At 37.6% G+C, this 18,681-nt stretch overlaps 1 protein-coding gene and 1 long non-coding RNA gene across 10 annotated transcripts in view; one reads left to right on the top strand and one right to left on the bottom strand.

Annotated features, from left to right (window-relative positions):
- The window catches only part of LOC138446304 (uncharacterized), a 47,319-nt gene extending 37,440 nt beyond the window's left edge, over positions 1-9,879 (top strand). For all 4 annotated transcript variants that reach the window (XR_011259263.1, XR_011259261.1, XR_011259264.1 and 1 more), the window contains 2 exons: positions 6,281-6,371; positions 9,684-9,879. This is a non-coding gene — a long non-coding RNA (uncharacterized lncRNA). The remainder of the gene's footprint in view (positions 1-6,280; positions 6,372-9,683) is intronic.
- MTDH (metadherin) overlaps positions 1,519-18,681 on the bottom strand; it is a 58,713-nt gene continuing 41,550 nt past the window's right edge. For all 6 annotated transcript variants that reach the window (XM_069601165.1, XM_069601163.1, XM_069601161.1 and 3 more), the window contains 5 exons: positions 12,745-12,869; positions 9,628-9,735; positions 7,264-7,404; positions 5,271-5,427; positions 1,519-4,584 (listed from right to left, as the gene is read on the bottom strand). In XM_069601165.1, coding sequence (XP_069457266.1) covers positions 4,514-4,584; positions 5,271-5,427; positions 7,264-7,404; positions 9,628-9,735; positions 12,745-12,869 — 602 coding nt within the window. In that variant the 3' untranslated portion in view covers positions 1,519-4,513. The remainder of the gene's footprint in view (positions 4,585-5,270; positions 5,428-7,263; positions 7,405-9,627; positions 9,736-12,744; positions 12,870-18,681) is intronic.

The following is an 18,681-nucleotide window of genomic DNA, read 5'->3' on the forward strand; positions in this document are numbered from 1 at the left end:
CTGTCAAGACAGCCTTCCGAGACCTGGTGACGTATGTTACCTGGGACCCCTAGTCAGATCTGGTACCGAAAAGGACCTGTGCCAACCTTGGGTATCTGAGAGCAGCTATTTTCGTCCATGCCTTCGCAGTCCCCCTCCAACACCCCCCACCCCTGCCGCTTGATCCTGTCACCAAAGATCGAGCTCACCCCCAACACCCCCTACTGGTAACGTTCTATTTCTTAAGCAGAATGGTGGTTTCAGAGGTGTTCATTTTATTATGCTTTATAATTTATGTACATGTTACATATATTCATTTTGAAGGCTTTGATACAATAAATAAGGAAAGCACACATACAAATAAGAATGCCATTATCATGGGGATGACCTTGAATCTGCTTAAAGTTTTCTTCAGATTAGCCTGTTCATGAACCTCAGTATTGTTAATTATTATTAGGTAGGTAGCAAACATTTTACAAGCACCTCATATACCTGTCTTGATGCTAGGATTAGCAATCTTTTATTAATGTATTCTGAATAGTAATAATGCCTTTTAATTTTTAGAAGATTATACACCAGGGTAACTTCCCTGCAAATTGTTATCATCTATACTTGCAGTGAACGTGTGATAGCAGGCTAGTAAGTTTCTTTAAGCCTCTAGAATTTAAAGCATCGAGTGGCAGAAATTTCTTTCAGAATCTATTACATATAAGTTAGCATCCAAGAAATTTTAAATTTCTGCTCAATGGGAAAAGCTAACCTGACCTTGAAAGTGATGCTTGGCTGCATAATATACACGATATATGTCAACCTGTGCCAGAAGACGGCGAGCTGTTCCTGATAGCCCGCTCTCTGCTGCTTCCTCAGTCATGAAACCTGAATGTTAATTTGGCCCGTGACAGCCCAGGATAGAGACTTAGTATTTCCCATGCCCCTTTGAAGCTAGGAGGATGAAGTGATTGCGTGGGTAAGTCTGTGTGGTGCGAATAACTTGCTAAGAAGAGCTCTTAAAGGAAGGGGGCAGAAATGCTGAGAGGGGGTTTCTAACTGGTGCAGCTGTCTGCAGTCGTGACACGGATGCTGCCTGCTGAGCGCGCCGAAGAGGAACACAGGAGGATGGACCCTGGGTGCCTGGTCCCGCCGAGGGTCAGAGCAGCTTTGCACTGCTTTCTCAGATGGACATGGAAGAGAAATAAACTTTTAAAATAATGATGCCAATTTGAGTCTAATTTCCTTAAAAGGGTTGACACGAGTCATACACTGCGCCTGGTGAGTTACATCTACTGCTAAGATGATGGAAGCTGTTTCCCACAGACAAGGGTGTGTCACAAACAGGAGAGCTCAAGAGATGCTTCACTCTGAACACTTCTGCCTTTTCCAGTGGTTAAAACCTCCAAGTGCACCTATGGTTTCAGAGCATCAAGAACATTTGAAACATATAGAACCTCGAGTTTAGAAACATTAACATCAAGAAGTCACTGCCTTTAAGACTAGCTTAGGATGCGCAGTCCCCTCCCATAAGAGAACTGTAACGAGCAATTTAAACAAAACAAAAATGGCTTGTTTTATTTACAATACTCAATGCATTTTACAAATAACATATTTGCATTCCCTAAGTCTGTTGGAAGGTAATTCCAGTTTGTGCAATGAGTTTATAGGAAAGTCTTAAGACATCTATTAGACATCTTAAGCCTAAATTCTAAAATTTGAAAGACATTTCACACTATTTATTAAGAGGATTGTTTTTAAGAAAAACTAAACTCTGTAGTTAAATATTGCCCTTCAATATCTTTAACCCAAGTACAAACTGGATTAGTCTCTGAAATAATACCAATAGATTCAGATGACTTATTCCCACTCCCCATCCAATAAAATGCATGCACAAAGGAAACACGGTCAATTACATTGATGACATTTTATTTCAATACTTGTTTTTTGGACTCTCTCAACTGTTGTTTTGCTCAATGTAGGGTACAGAGAGATAGAATTCCAGTCTGGGGAAGTCCTAACCCATTACTCCCTGCTCCAGGACAAGAAAGATTTCCACTAAGTATGGGGAGACAGGTCAGGATGAATGCAAGTTTTATTTAAATAGTTTCTCTAGGAGGCTTTGTCTATTAATCAGAATAAGGATCCCCTTCAGGCCTGATAACAGTTTTAAAGGGGTCACTTATCTCCCTACTAGTGGCCAAGCCTCCGAAGAACAATTCTCCTCTCTTCCCCTCTTCCCTGTATTTTAATGTCTTTTGCGTTGATGCTGGAAAACAATTCCTCTGGTTCAGATGCCAGAAACTGCTTTCATGTCATAAACATTTATGGAACAAGTGGAGAGTGATGAACAATGAATGATATTTTAACTGTGCAACAGAATGAACTGATTTTAACACTCATAGCTGCCATCTCTTGGAATATAAAAGCCATGCTCTAGTTCTTGAGCCACAGAGAAGGGATGGGTATTTATTTCCATCTCGGATCCACCCCAATTTAGAAGGGCACTTCTCCGTCTCTGCACCCATCTCCCCTCAAAAGAAGGTGTTTGTAACACCCGGCGTTGGTGGTTCAATGAGAGATACTAAGATGGAGAAATAAAAAGTCCGACATTCGACACAGCCAACACAATTCTAAGATAAAGAAATGGTGAGGTAGAGTTGAGAGAGTTCAATTTAATTTTTTGAGCATAGATCTTTTGGCACATTCTAAAATTACACAGACTTCCTATTGAATTCACCTTTGCTGATACCTTTACAAAGTGCTGCAACGCAGGAATCCTTGGATCTCTTTAGGAAGCAGCTATATAAAGCTAATACAGTCATTTCAAGAAATTCACTCCTGGCACTTTATCTTATTTACCCCGATACTGAAGCAAATAAAAACAATGCTATCCATTTGTTGAATTTATTTAAACAAATCAATTTAGAAATATCATAGAATTAAACAAAACTTCTGACATGTAAACATACTGCCGTGTTCCTGAAACAGATGTTAACACCTGATAAAAGTTAATAATCGCTTGTTAGGAAAGCTGTCCATTAATAAGGCCAGTCTTCAGCAAAACTGAAACCATTTTGTTTCTTTAGCTTTCCGGTGTGACAATGCAATACTATCAAACCACAATCAAATAGAAGAGACAGAACTGGATGGATAGATCAGTACCATTGGTTACAGCTGTTAAAACAGTTTCATTCTGGCGCCACAGAAAAACAATTAAGCCAATCACATCAAATAAGTCATGGCTTTTTTTCTTTATCACAAGTCACTAAGTGATGTTAATTATGGTCCTTGTCAAACACGTTTGGTAAAGGCTATTTACAGTGTACATGGCTGAGCATGCACTATTTATAATTACAAAGATACCTGCCAGTTTATTACAATAGAATTACACAGTGCCTGAAAATGGTGAAACTGTCTCACACATCATTTAAATCAATACAGTTTCAAGCAGGAAACGTTCCTTATTTGATCACGATTGCAATAATTACATGAAAATTCTTATAAAAACACGAATCCCCTTCAAGAAATTGATGCATATTCTACGCACTACAGGTTAAGGCAGTAAAAAAATGTATTCCTGATAACTGGAGGTCTTGACAATGTCAATTAAAGCTGTCTGACTCTAGTTTTTCATTCTCCATCATGTACTCAAAGTTCTGTCTGTATAACTAGTTTGTGAAAGATTTCACTTGTAAAGTCAAAAAAGTATTAGTAACGAAGAAGAATTGATGCTGGAAAAAAGTAATTGCTAGGGAAAGGAAAAAAATGTAAGTTGGGTTTTGCCTGAAAGTTTTCAAATCATACACAAGAGCATTGTGAGTCTGAACCTTAAAAGTATAAAACAAATACATAGTTTACCTTTCTTAACTTAAAATATACTGTACTTTGAACAATTCAAGTAAAGTAAGACTATCAAAAAATAACTTCATAAGCCATACAAGTGTCAACTGCGTTTTCAATGTTTTAAGAACATTTTAAAAATTGTAAACTAAACCATAACAGTTTAGTTAAATAATAAATGACTTTTTATTTGCACTTGTGATTTCTTTAATATAAATTGCTACCAACAAATATGTAAAGATATGGCAGATTATGTATCTGATCAAAGCACTTTGATTTAAGCATAAAACAGATTCAAATGGTTTAAGTTCCGTGCATAAGATCCAAGAAGCTGCCTACTAGTTTGTAGGCAGCCTTCTCTCTAATCAGAATCCTTTATTCCTTAGCTGCAGATGAGATAGGGCACAATCTGTTGTAAACAGGGCACTGCTGTAAAACCAGGATGATAATCTTAAGATCGTTCTTGTTAGAGTGACCTTCCCCAAGTGTCTTCCAGCACTGTAGCATGTTCTGCTGACCTCTTAATTTCATAAATTAACTTTCCTTTGATTCCATTTTTATGGTGGTTGTATTCACAGTTTTGTTTTAAAAACTGGTTTAAATTTATATAAAACTCTGTACATGTTCACAAATTATTGCATAAACAGCATAATCTTCAAGACAGTGTTTGCAAACACATGTCCAATTCAGGAAGAAAAAAAATTCACGTTTCCCGTCTGGCTTTTTTCTTCTTTTTTATTTGTTTGGGAGATTCCCAACTAGTTTCAGACTTGGCTAAAAGGAAAAAAAAAGAGAGAGAGAGAAAGGGAGAGAGAAAGAGACATCAGGAGGATAGTAAATACTGTTCTGTTTCAAAAATATAAAAGAAATGTCAATAAACACATGCTTTGAAATCCACTGATAATGCCTCAAATTTTACGTTCACATTTTCAAGTTCTAGTGACAGGTTTTTCGGTTATTCTCCGGCTGCCCTCCTCTCTCCTTTTCCTCAATTCCAATGTATTATGTGGTTTAAGCACACAGATGATAGTTCATCATTTTGACCTAAAAAACCATCACTTACAAGACTCAATCTAAGTAGTAAGAGTGAAAGTGGGTAAAATGGACACTAAAGGTAGCTGAAGGGAGAAAAAGGCGGGGGAGGGGGCACGGTTTTAAGGACTTGTGCACAGAAACAGGGAGGGACCCGGAGAGTAGGGGCAGATCCCAGGGGCTCCCTTGTGTATGTCCTTAGCCACCTACTCTGGCCTGAAGTGACTTTAGCTCCCTGGTCCTCACAACTGAGCTCTGCAAGGTTCCAAGGAATCTAGGCTTTGCAAAGGAGGAAAGGGCTGCTCCAGTAATCCTTTCTTGGGGTCACAAAGAGTCAACTGAACTCAGTAATCCTTTAGACTTCCAAGACAGTGACACCTATAAACAGTACAGAGAACACCAAAAGAACCAAAATGAGGATTACTTACTCTGTGAAGGAGGCACGCTATTTTGCTTAGTATTTGACTTGGATTTATCTGTTTCTTGTAGCATCGGTGGCACTTGGGAAGAGCTTTTGTCAGAATCATTTTTTGATAAAATAACAGATGGCTCGGTAGAAATAGCAGGTGGAAGAGTCTTGATAGGCTATTTTGAAATAAAATTATCTTAGGTTTTCATAAAAAAATATCAAATGTCATAGTAATAACAAGAGGCTGCTCAGCTGAAATACAAAGATAATGAATAAATCATTTACCAGCAGAAGCACTACAACTCATGCCTGCCCTCTAGTGACATATAACCAAATCAATCTTTAACTACCATATCCACAAATACAGACTGAGATAAAAATGATTAAATGTGTAAAATTACAGGATGTCTACTGAATCTCAAAGAGGAGTGAATAATTCAGTTTTCATTAACTTTTACATTTGTCTTTTTCATTACAAATAACAGGTTTTTTTCATGTGCCTGAATGGTTCCATCCATTTTCCCACAAACTCTCACCTCCTCAAAAGCTCTTTTTGTAAAGTTAAAAATATCAACTTTCTGAACTACCAGTAGTGACATCTCCTTTTCTCCTTCTCATGAGGTAGGGATATCTCAAGCAGCAGCAGCCGCAACAGCTTCAGTTTTCTCCCCAAGGAAAAAGATGGCCTCGGATAAAGCAGACTATAGCTACTAGTCCTAATCTATTAAAGCAACTAGGAAAACTTAGGTTCAAATCTTCAGAGTTTTATTGAGTCTGGTAGTGAAATTATAAATGCTTAGGGCCAAACTTGAGTCTTGCTTCTCCTCTCCAACCTGGGAGCAGAGCGGTCAACTAACTGATTTGCCAGAATGAGGCTCAGGACAGGTAAAGGACAGAAACTCTGGTATGTGGAGTGAGGCTGGAACAGATGAGTCAGAGATCATCTCACCCTTCAGCTCTACCTGTGATGATGATTTTGAATACAGAAACAAGGGTAAGTCATACTTCTCTTGCCCCTTGTTCTTCCAGGCTCCATGAATTCAAAACAGCAAAACAAGAAAGGAAACAAAGAGGAAGACGTGCGTGCCTAGGCAACTACCAGGACTCCTTTCTATTTCAGGTATCTGAAGCTGCATTTACGTTGCTTGGTTCAGTTTTATTAATGTTCCCTGTATTTATTCCAAAGTTTTAGTACTCATTTTAAATCTCTTCCTACTCTCCCCATCCTCTCACTTCTCTATGTTAAATCACAGAAGGACTCAAATACCCTTTACAAGGTGACTTCTGAAAATGACTTAGCAAAATCTCACATGACCCTCTGCGGTCTTAATATTAAAGCTGTTTCATTAAATATGTAAGTGCCATAAAGGCAGGGATATTTTCTTCTGCTTTATTCTCTGCTGTATCTCCAGAACTTTAAATAGTGTGGGAGATTCTCAATACACATTTTGAATGAGAACCATGCACAATTTCATAGTTGTTAATATTTCATATATTTCTAAATGATACAACTTACCAAATTAGAAATCAGACTTTAAAGCGCTAAGGGCTTTGTGTCACTGGTCTAGGCCTTTTATAAAATGGCCCCTTCTGACATATCAAAATTTTCCACAGATGGCACACATTTTAAGATACTGTCACTACATTAAAAAAAGCTACATTTTAGAGACTAGACCTCAGTCATAATACAGTATGTGCTTGCTTTAGGGAAAGCACAACTCCTCATGTTTTCTGTAAGCCATGTTGTCCCTTGCATGCCTATATATTTAATAAGAAAGAGAAACCGTCTAGTGGCTTTCTCTAGTTTTGCTTCTGACAGTTGTAGGACTTGGGCCAACTTATTCAACTTCTCTAACCTCATTCATAATAGTGGGTTGTACCTTTTCTTTCTGGGTTGCTATGAGGGCAATTTGGTGTATTAAAAATGTTTAGTACAGTGTTTCAAGAAAATATTAGTATTAATACAATTCTCCAGTCATCAAAATTTTATTTCTTGGATATCAAAAAGTTACCTGGCTATTTTTGATTAGTGCATCAGCTGGATCACTAGTGCTTATGGTCTTCAAAGAAAAAGCTTTTTCCTGTTTTGGACGGCCTTTAGAGGTATTCACTGGAAGCTCTTCTCTAATTTCTTTTTCTAATTCTTCTGTGTCCTACAGAGAAAAGCAGTGCATTAGATGATATAAATCATTTCTATGAATTAAAATATACTTGGTTTATCATATCAATCTCCAGAAGATATTTCTCAAGAAGATAATTTTATTTCAGAAACTGCCCAAGTAGCTTAAAAGAGCATAAAAAAATTATTATTCAAAGATTTTAAAAATCTCTGGTATGTTCATCATTCCTGTTTTCTTCAGGGATTTAAATCTTCTATTAACTAAAAAGCAATGATTCTCAAATGGGAATCATTTAATTTACTAAACCGAACAAAAAACTAGCACTTTTTCCTTTTAGAAAAATTACATGGTGAATTAGTTGATATTTTAAGACTTTAGAAATAGCATTTCACTTAATGACTTCTTCAAGGCATGAAGAAGTCATTAAGTGAAATGGTATTGGAAAATCCCATGGATGGAGGAGCCTGGTGGGCTGCAGTCCATGGGGTTGCGAAGAGTCGGATACGACTGAGTGACTTCACTTTCACTTCACTTTCATGCATTGGAGAAGGAAATGGCAACCTACTCCAGTGTTCTTGCCTGGAGAATCCCAGGGACGGGGGAGCCTGGTGGGTTGCCGTCTATGGGGTTGCACAGAGTTGGACACGACAAGTGACTTAGCAGGAGCGGCAGCAAGGCATGAAATATATATACCTAAGTGCATTTTCTAGATAAATTAAGCTTTCACAGTAGAAAGGACATGGATAGGCATGTCATAAAATATCAAGGACAAATTTTTGATTTCCTCAAACTGTAGTTTTCTCAATTGTAAAATAAAATTTGTGTAGATAAATTCTAAGGTCCTTTCCAAGTTTAAACATTTTCATTCTTAGGCCTTTATAGACTTTTAAGAATACATTACATGCTTAGGTATGTGAAAGAAGTTATGAATAAGAATATATTAAATATGACATCATTGTAAATGGTAAGAAAGAAAAAAAACCCAAAATGTAATCACTTATGCGTAGGCTACCATGTGCTATGTACTTTACAGAACTTCACAGATCTCATTTAATTCTCAAAAGCAACCTATGCAGTTAAGTAACCTGTGCAAAATACAACAAACAAAAAACAGCTAGTAAATGGCAGAACAGAGATATGAATACAGACTGGCTTACTCTCTTATTCACTGTATATAAGTGAGTTAAATACACTTCAATATATTTAAGTGATTACATACTTATTCACTGTATTTAGAAACACAGGACTTCCCTGGTGGTACAGTGGGTGAGAATCCACCTGCCAATAAAGGGGACGCGGGTTCAAATCCCTGGTCCGGGGAGTCTCCACATTCCTAGGAGCAACTAAGCCCATGTGCCACACAGCTACTGAGCCTGTGCGTCCAGAGCGCGTGCTCTACAGGAGGCCACCACAGCGAGAAGCCGGCACCACGACCAAGAGCAGCCCCCAACTGCCCCATCAGTCTGTGCGACGCAACCAAGACCCAGTGCAATAATAAAAAAGAAAGAACACCACCAAAGGAACTTTCACAATTTAATTAAGTTGGAAAATCACTATGTAGCCTGTTCTCTAAATATTTTGGCTATCTCCTACATTTAAAGGAATGAAAACAATTAGCCACAAAGTTATAGATGAGAAACAAGATTTTCATAAGCTGCAATGTAATAGTGATACTGCTTTCAAAAACAAAGTCATGCATATTTCTAGTAATCGAGTATACCTGAAATTAACCTTTGTTTTCATCTATATTAAAATCTAGAAATACCTTCCCAGATAGGAAAAGACCAAAGAAAAAGTTTCTGTTAAAAGCCAAAAGTATCAGGCAAGGATACCAAGTACAGCAGCCAGCGAACTCACACTCACGTGCGAGATGCCCCTTGTCACGCACATGGTTTTCGTAACTGTATCAAAATTCTGATGGGCTAAACTCCACTGCCCAAAGAATTTCTGCTGTGTGAAATGCCGTAACCTCTGTTCATTTCACCATAACATAAACCCAAGTGTGCTAATTTAGAATTTTAGTCAATTGCTTTTGGTTTACATCTTTGATATGATTTTCTTTAGAGCAATAATCTTTTTATTACAGTATGATATATAAAGTCTTTAAAACATTCTATGACTTTTCAAACACTAAGTAAATCTGATGTCTTACATCCTGTCTTTATATCTCTACATTTTCTTAGCATCTGCAAATGATCCTTTCACAAGTCAGCAGTAGGTGCTTAAGGAAGGATGTCTGTTGTTTCGATACTTTACCTGTGCAAGAGCGTTATCTTCACCTTGCTTCTTCTTTTTCTTTTTTTTCTTTTTAGATTTTCCAGTTGGAAGAGCTCCCTCTCCCTTTTCTTTATCATCATCTGAAACCTGATGTTAAAAGCAAAAGTACTGAAATGAATCAATGAAGTTTTCTTTATTCAGAATTTAGGAAATAATTGATTAAGTTTCGTCTTTTTCTCCCAAATTCTACATATTAGTAATAATAAAACTGATCTTAAATCACACAAAAAATAACCAAACTCTTCTTCACTCTTCTATTTGTTTAAGATAAACCCCTTTCTCTTACATCTTTCATTACTCACTACATGATCAATTAGAGCTGTGCAAACCTTGGTTTTTAAAAGTTCATTTCATAGGTCATTCATTTTATTTAAACACAGAGCTATCTGGATTAAAACTGAATTTGACCCTGTTAAGACAACAACAAGGTACAGAGGAAGAGAAAGTATCTGTAAATCATATATCCAACAAAGGACTTGTATCCAGATTATATGAAGAACACTCAAAATTCAACAGTAAACAAACAATCCAGTTGGAAAACATGCAAAAGATATAAACAGGTATTTCACAAAGAGACTAGGAATGTTCTGCATCTGGCACTCATTTTGGGGGCTATGCCGGGTCTGCACTGCTGTGCGGGCTCTTCCCTAGCTGTGGCGGGGGGCGGGGGCTACTCTCAAGCTGCGGTCGGGGGGCTTCAGTAGTTGTAGATTTCGGCTCTCTTTTGTTTCGCACCATGTGGGATCCTCCCAGACCAGGGATGCAACCCCTGTCTCCTGCATCGGCAGGTGGATTCCTCACCACTGCGCCACCAGGGAAGCCCTAGAAATGTTCTGCATCTTGACTGTGTCAGTGTCGAGGTCCTGGTTGTGATACTGTCCTAGAGTTCTGCAAGATGTAAGCATTGGGGACCCCTGGGTAAAGGGTACAGGTGTTTTTTCTCTGTATTATTTCTTGTAAGCATAGGTGACTCTAAAATTACCTCAAAAGGCTTAATTTAAAAAAAAAAAAAAACAATGTGAGAAGGAATGTCATTAAAAATAATACTGTGCATGACAAAAATAGCAAATTAGAATCTTGGTTAAGAGACATTCAGTCCAAGCTGGTTACTAGCTGTGGAGAAAATTCCACAGAAGTTTTTACCACAGGCTCATAATGATGAAAATATCGTATGAAAAGATGCATCCTCTGAAGGATATTCAGGTCACAAGGACTCTACTTTGGTCAGTCTGCTTTTCAGCCAATTTATAATCTATCCATAAGAGAAATGTGGTTCCTCATGGTAGAACACTGTTTTTGTTCATGGGAAAAAGGCTGAAATTAACATCTTTTAACTCATGAAAAAATTGGCATTCTGGGCTTCCCTGGTGGTCCATTGGTTAAGAATCCAGCTTATAACGCAGGGGACATGGGTTTGATCCTTGGTCTGGGAAGATCCCACATGGCACTGAACAGCTAAGCCCAGGTGCCACTTTTCCTAGGCAAATCTACAAAACACCCCGCATCTAACACATCTCAAACTGAACCAGCCACCTTTCCCCTCAGTTAACTAGCTTTTGTTTTCTCTGTTGGGAACACCACTTTCACCATCCCAGTTACCTAAGCATTCTGGAAGTCATTTTTGATGATTCTCCAATCAATTCTAACCCCATGTTCTGTTGATTTTGTTTCAATTTAGTTTTCAAACCTCTCCCCTACTCTGTATACCATTCTTACCACTACTGTACAGGTCTACTAAAACAACGTTTAAACTGGTATTCCTGCCTTTATTCTCATATGCCTCTATTCCTTTATCTACAGGGATTACCAAAGTAGCAAAAAAAACAAACAAAAAAACAACCACCCCACAAAAATAAACAAATCCCACAAAAACAAAACAAACCACTTTAAGATTCTCCCATTATTTATAGGACAAAATCCAAGGTTTTTTGCATAATATTCAAGGTCTTATAGAATCTTCCCTCTGCTTTTCTCTCCAGTCTCATTTCTGACCCCTCTTTGCTATACATTGTGCTCTTACATCTGGGATGCCTTTGCTAAAACTCCAAAGTGCTTTCACAATACCTAATACATTATAACATTATCTTTATCTTCCAGAGTGCTGGTCTCCTTCCTCTCCTCCCTACCTGGAGTATAGGCTCCTTGAAGGCAGTAATTATATTTTGTTTCTCTACTAGCACAATATCTGACCCATGGCAGATGCAATTAATTTTTGTTGAATAATAATGGCCCTATTATCTTCTCTGACTTTTTTCTTTAATAGAAAAACTAACCAGCAGAAAAGTTCAATCAGTAGCTTAGTGTCTCTTGTAAATACCACTTCCATTCTTTTTCAAAGCTATCAACTTAGTTTATTATCTCCTGCCCTGATTTATGTAATCAAAATAGTACAAAATAGGCTCCAAAATCAGTCTTCTCAATTTTCCGCAATATCCAGCCTAGTTTTTCTAACCCGAGCAATGACCAGGTTATCCCTGGTTTGAAGGCTGTCCTAGGTTCTCATTACTTACAGAATTCTATAAAACTGTAGCAATGTTCATCATTCGTTTCATCTGTTTACTAAATGCCAAACATGTTGCTAGAGCTACAAGAACAGAACTTCACAGTCCCTTTCCTTAAGGAACAAAGCCTAGGAGGGAAAGCCTGACACAGAAACCACTGATCCTACCACCAGTCCATTCCAGCCGTGTTTATTATTCCTCCCCATCAAACATGTTACTTTCCTTGGTCCCTTTCTCATAATGTTCTCAGTCTTATCTTGCTATGAAGTTTCCCTTAATTTTTTTTACTGAGAACCAATCTGCTTTTATCTAAACACACCAAGAGTTGGTAGGCTGATATAATAATTCTGCTAAGAGGACAGGAATTGTGCATTTGTTTTCTTATCAGTATATAATAGTGTTTTCCACATAGAATCCTCAATAATCTGTGGAAGGAAGAAACAGTAACAGAGAGAAGGCATGTGACCCTAAGATGATTGAAGCTAGTATGATTAGAACGCCTCTCTGAAGCCAATTATACCCCTGGATACGTTAATAATTCCAATACAGTTGGATGCACAGAGAAATAAACATATCTGCCGATTCTTTTACTCACTTTTTGATCATCAGGAATTGGTTCCTGGGACTTCAGAAGTGAGGCTCTTTCTTCATCTACCCAGTTCCCCCACTCTTCTGCTGGCGCATTCCAATCAGAACTGGGATCAGCAGAAGACAGACCATCTAAAATTTAACAGTGTGAATCAGGTATCTGTCATTTCTGCCAAAAACCAAATGCAAAACCCCAAATTCTTTATGTTGAACTAAGCTGTAATTTTATACTATTACTCTTCTTCCTCCCAATCACATTTTAAGAGTTAGGAAAAAACCCAGTAACACAATGGTAAAAACCTTTCCCCAACTTCTGCTGGGCACATTATATGACTAGATGGAATGACTAAGAAACTCCAGAAAATGTATTAATTAACCATTTATTCCATTCTTCCTACTTCCTTTATTATCAAAGGAACTTTGTCTCCTGAATTTGCTTTCTTTTCCTTGTGTACGTCTAACTATAAAAAGGACTTGGTCATTTTTGTTTTGTTTTCTGATTCTCCCCTCCAGGGCACAAAATGAGTCTCTAATAGAAGTGCCAAAATCACGCTCTTCCCGCCTTATGAACTATTTCAAGATTAGGTTCTTCTTCAAGTTCACCAAATCATGCAGAATATTTAACTTCTTCCTTTTCTCCTCTTTTAAAAAATACTTAACCTGTACCTTACAGTTTTTTTTCGGATTATTCAATGCTACTTACATCTTTCCAAATATGTGAGTCATTTTTAGGGCTTCTATCACCCTATTCTCAAGAACAATTTTTTTTTTTTTTAAGAAAAAAATTTTAACCTAGACTTTCATATACATCCATGTATACACCCATGACTACTTACTGTCAAGATAACAGAAGTTAGGCTTTATTTCTAAATGGTTAGCAAGTCATCCTAACATTGTTCTTTGCTGGGGGAAAAACCCCAAAACCAAAAAATATAACCCTGACTTTTGCCCAATTAATGCCAAATGCTACTTCCCCCAAATATTAAATTCTTATATACTTCAGTCTGTTTCTGGAATTTCTGTTCCATTCATCTATTCCTGGGATAGTGGCATACAAAATGTAACTCTGTATGCATTTTAACATCTAGAAAAACAAATCTGCCTGCATTTCTCTTATTTTCTTCACTATTCTTATTTTTCCACATGAATTCTATTATTTTTGTTCAGAGGGGAGGTACTATGATACATCTTCATGAAGACTTTTAAAAAGTCTATGTTTCAGAAAAATATGTAATGATCTGGGAAAATGCTCATAGGAAAAAAAAGGCAGACAAAACCACGCATCATGATCCCAAATTTCTATGAGGAAGAGATTAAGGAATACATTAATAATAGATACATCTTAACAATGGAGTTACAGGAATTTCATTTACTAGAATTTCAAGTACTAGAACTTGAGCTAGACAGGAAACAGAGATACAAAAATGAGTATGACAAAAGGCCTTCCCACATGGAGCTCACAGTCAGTCTACTCAGGGATGAAGTACAACAGACAGTTAAGTAGAGTGACAGGTTCTGTTATGAGAAGCGCAGAAGGGGAGAAGAGGGACTACACCAGTGGAGGATGGGGAGAGACTGAAAACATAAGAATTTATGGTCCAGTACAGGAGAAGAATGGACAAGTGATTACTAGTGTGAAATGTATTACAAAAAAGGAAGTTCCTTTCTACGTTTCTATATTTACTACTACAAGCAGGTCTCCAGAGCCATATACATAGTAACAGCATAGAGGTTAAGACTCTAACGTGTCTTAGAGTCAAACAGACTTATATCTGAATATTGCTCTACTAGTTAATAACTATGTAATTTGGATCAAATTTCTTAATCTTATAACAGGCTATGTACTAACTTCATAGGATTGCTGAAAGGATTATATTAGATACGTGGAAAGCAGTTCAGGACAATGCAGTAAGTGCTTAATAAATGGTATCCACTGCTTTTATACATTACCGATGACTTTAACAATAGAAAGCCAGTTTAAAAGTTATCAGGCATATACAGTTAATTTATTTCTCACAATCCTATAAATCTCCCAGTAAGATACACTTGGTTATGTCGTAATGAGTAAGATACACTTGGTTATGTCGTAATGTAGAAGCCATTTTTACAAGTAAAAATGGATCTAGCAGATGTCTGGAACCAACTGCTCACCTTACACCAAGCATTTATTAACAATATTTTTAGGAGATTTGAATGTCAAAGTTGTCAATGATTTTGCTTAACCCTCACAAATAAGAAACCTAGATTTAGAAAACTGGTGTTCATATACCAAGTCTCTTAAAGCCTCTTATCAGGAAAAAACCCTTCGTCAAGAAAAAAAAATGTTTAAGCAAATGGGGCTTCCTTGGTGGCTCAGTGATAAAGAATCTGCCTGCCAACGTAGGAGACGGGTTCAATCTTTGGGTCAGGAAGACCCCCTGGAGAAGGAGATGGCAATCCACTCCAGTATTCTTGCTTGGGAAATCCCATGGACAGAGGGGCCTGGAGGGTCCATGGGGTTGTAAGAGTCAGACACAACTTAGTGACTAAATGAGAACATAAACTCTTAATAAATATGGTAGTGGTGCAGGGGTGGTGAGGGATAAAAATCTAATAAAGTACTTGGTAAAATTATTATTTTTTAAAGGTTTAGACAACCATAAAGCTTGAGGAATAACTGGAGCCCACACTTCAACTTCTACCAGAACAGTAACAGAAGCATAAATTTCTACTGGCTTTATTAAAGCTTTATGGTGATTTTTTTCATGTTTATTGATTTCAGGTTGGTATACTTATCTATTTTTTGCAGCTACATTGTGTGGCATGTGGGATCTTAGTTCCCCAGCCAACTACTGAACCTGTACCCTCTGCAGTGGAAAACTACTGGACCACCTTTTAAAATTAACTGGAGATCAAATAAAACTGCTTCCTGCCCCTGCCCCATTTGTAGGATTTTAGTTCCCGGATCAGGGATTGAACCTGGGCTCTAGACAGTAAAAGCACAGAATCCTAACCAGGGAATTCCCCAAATAAAACTACTTTAAGACAACAGGTCAATCACCTAAGCCTAAAAACTGTCACCAGGTGACTTCTCAATGGATAATTCTTAACAGTTCACGGGCCTAATGTAAAAACTTCTTAGACAGTTTCTTTGAAATTGTGTAGTATAGTTTCATTCACAGCATAGTTCTCTCCAATTATTTCTCATTTCTTAAAATTCTTCCATTAGTTTTGCTAAAGTGTTTCCAAAGAACTGTATTAGCTGTCTTTTCAAAATGGTAGGGATAGCTCTGCATTTAGTCTGCTTGTGAAACAATGTTTTAGGTTTAAGCATCTCACAGCTGTTCTCCTTTCTATTTCAGTAATAAGATGGCTGTCAGTTGTTTCTGGTCAAAACATATTTCAGCATTAACTCTAATAAAACAAAACAATTACGTTAGAAAGACATTCTCCAGTGTTTGTATTAGACAATACAAATTAACCTCACTGAGTCGACTATGCTCCTAAAAGACAATCAATAGTACCACAACACTTTCTGAATATCTACCATGTATCAGGTAGTGTTCTAAGAGCTTTAAGTTTGTGAGGGAAGAAATATTATTTACAGATGATGAAACTGAAACACAGAAAAACAAGGTAGCTAAGATTCAAACTCAGGTAGTCTGTCCTCAAAGCTCACGCTCTTAACCTCTTCACCATGGGGCTGTTAATTCTTTCACTCTGATGTGTCAACAAAAACAAAATTCTATTCAAAATCTGACTTTTTATAGGGGTTATGATATTGTTCCTTTATGGTCAAGATAAGTGACTAACAGCCGCCTTTAAAAAATGTTACTTTCCGTACTTTAGCATCTTAATTTTATTTTTAAAATTATTTCGGCTGCAAGGCAGGAACTTAGTTCCCTGACCAGGGATAGAACCTGTGCCTCACGCAGTGGGAATGTGGAGTCTTAATCACTGGACCACCATGGCAGTCCCAGCATCTTAACTTTCTATGCAAGTGCTTCGGTGAATCCAGTGCCTTTCTGCCAGATAATGATGTCTATGCCTCAAACCAGAGGGTCAATATATTCCTCAAATCACACTGTTAAATACTTCATATACTTTGTGGGATCAGTAATCTCAAATACTTCATGAATTCTATAAATTTAGGAGGAATGACTAAATTCACTAAGTACCAAAATTAGTACATTAAAGAACGTAACACAAAATATAAAATTCACAGAGAAAATGTGGTTAAAGAGGAACTGAGGACTTCAAAGACTGCCAACACAGCATAACGAACAAAGAAACTGTTCTTAACACTTATTACTTTAAGAATAGAGTCCCATGGACATGTTTATTTCAGTATCTTATTTATTTGCCAATTGTGTTTTTTATACAAGGATACAAAAGTAGAGCTACTGTGTCCAAGCAGTGAAGCCTGGAGCCCTGCTTCCTCAGCTTTAACCCACAGCTGCCTACGACACCTCAGTGCTGTTTTCTTACAATCACTACCCATCAGTCCTATAATCATTCCTCAAGTCTATTTTGCACATAGCTGTTCATTCTTCCCAAAGTACAGGTAAGGCTTTTTTTCCCTCTAAAAATTGCTTTCCATCCTTATAATCCTTTATTTATCTGACACTTGAACTTTCACGTTCATTCAACATCTCATTAAAACCTCATAACACTCTATGGAAATAGATATGAGAGACTATTCGCTCTATTTTACAGGTCAGTTAATCTAGATTCCAATATAAGTGACAAAATTCAAGACATATGAGTTACTACTTTTTAAAGTCAGGATTAGAACTAGGATCTACCTTCTAAACTAGTATTCTAGTCAGAATACTAGTCAGGACTAAATTCTATAAATTTAGTCATTCCTCCTAAATTTATAGAATTCATGAAGCATTTGAGATTACTGATCCCACACAGTATACATATTATTTAACAGTGTGATTTGAGTAATATACTGACCCTCTGGTTTGAGGCATAGACATCATTATCTGGCAGAAAGGCACTGGATTCACCGAAGCACTTGCACATGAAGTTAAGATGCTGGGACTGCCATGGTGGTCCAGTGGTTAAGGCTCCACATTCCCACTGCGTGAGGTTAAGGGCAGAGCCTAGTTCTTACCCTTACCTCCCTAATGTTTAGTCAAGAACTGCCTATAATGCAGGAGACCTGCGTTTGATCCCTGAGTGGGGAAGATGCCCCGGAGGAGCAAACAGGAGCCCACTCCAGTATTCTTGCCTGGAGAATTCTATGGACAGAAAAGCCGGCAGGCCACAGTTCATGGGGGTCACAAAGAGTCGGGTTAGAGACGACTGAGCAACTAACACTCAGGGCTTTTCGCAATTTACCCTTCCAACCTCATCTCCCTCAACCTCTAAGAATATGCTTCAGCTAATCTAACAGAGACCAGTCTAAGACTAATTTTCAGACTATGTTTCAAACTTACCTTCATGATTCCTATCATCACCAAGGCTGTACATGTGGTGGTTAAGAGCATAAACTCTGGAGCCGGACTACTAGTTTGATACCTGCTCCTCCAACCTAACTGTGTGGCTGGGGAAAATTAGGGAACTTTTCTTTGTCTCAGTTTCTTCATTTGGAAAGTGTGGGGGAAAAGTAATACCTACAACAGAACTGTACTCAACAAACTAATAATATACCTAAGACTTAAACGTAGCTTAGATCAGTGTCTGGCAGTCAGACACTGTGTTTGCCGTTGTTATCAGCACTGCTACTGAACACCTGTAAAACTCAATGCACTAAGCACTGAGAGAAAGAAAGGCAGAGAGAGCTCCCGTCTTCAGAGGGTTTTCAATTCTGAGATGTGAGGTTGTGGGGGAAAAAAATATTTTTTTAATATGAAGATGGTATGAGCTTTCTGAACATAAAAATCATATTCTTTTCCCCTTCCTCTTTTTTGTGACTCTTGCCTTTAACTTTCTTATGCTTCTATTGGAAATTAGA

The sequence above is a fragment of the Ovis canadensis genome, chromosome 9 (assembly GCF_042477335.2).
Source record: "Ovis canadensis isolate MfBH-ARS-UI-01 breed Bighorn chromosome 9, ARS-UI_OviCan_v2, whole genome shotgun sequence".
Taxonomy (NCBI): Eukaryota; Metazoa; Chordata; class Mammalia; order Artiodactyla; family Bovidae; genus Ovis; species Ovis canadensis.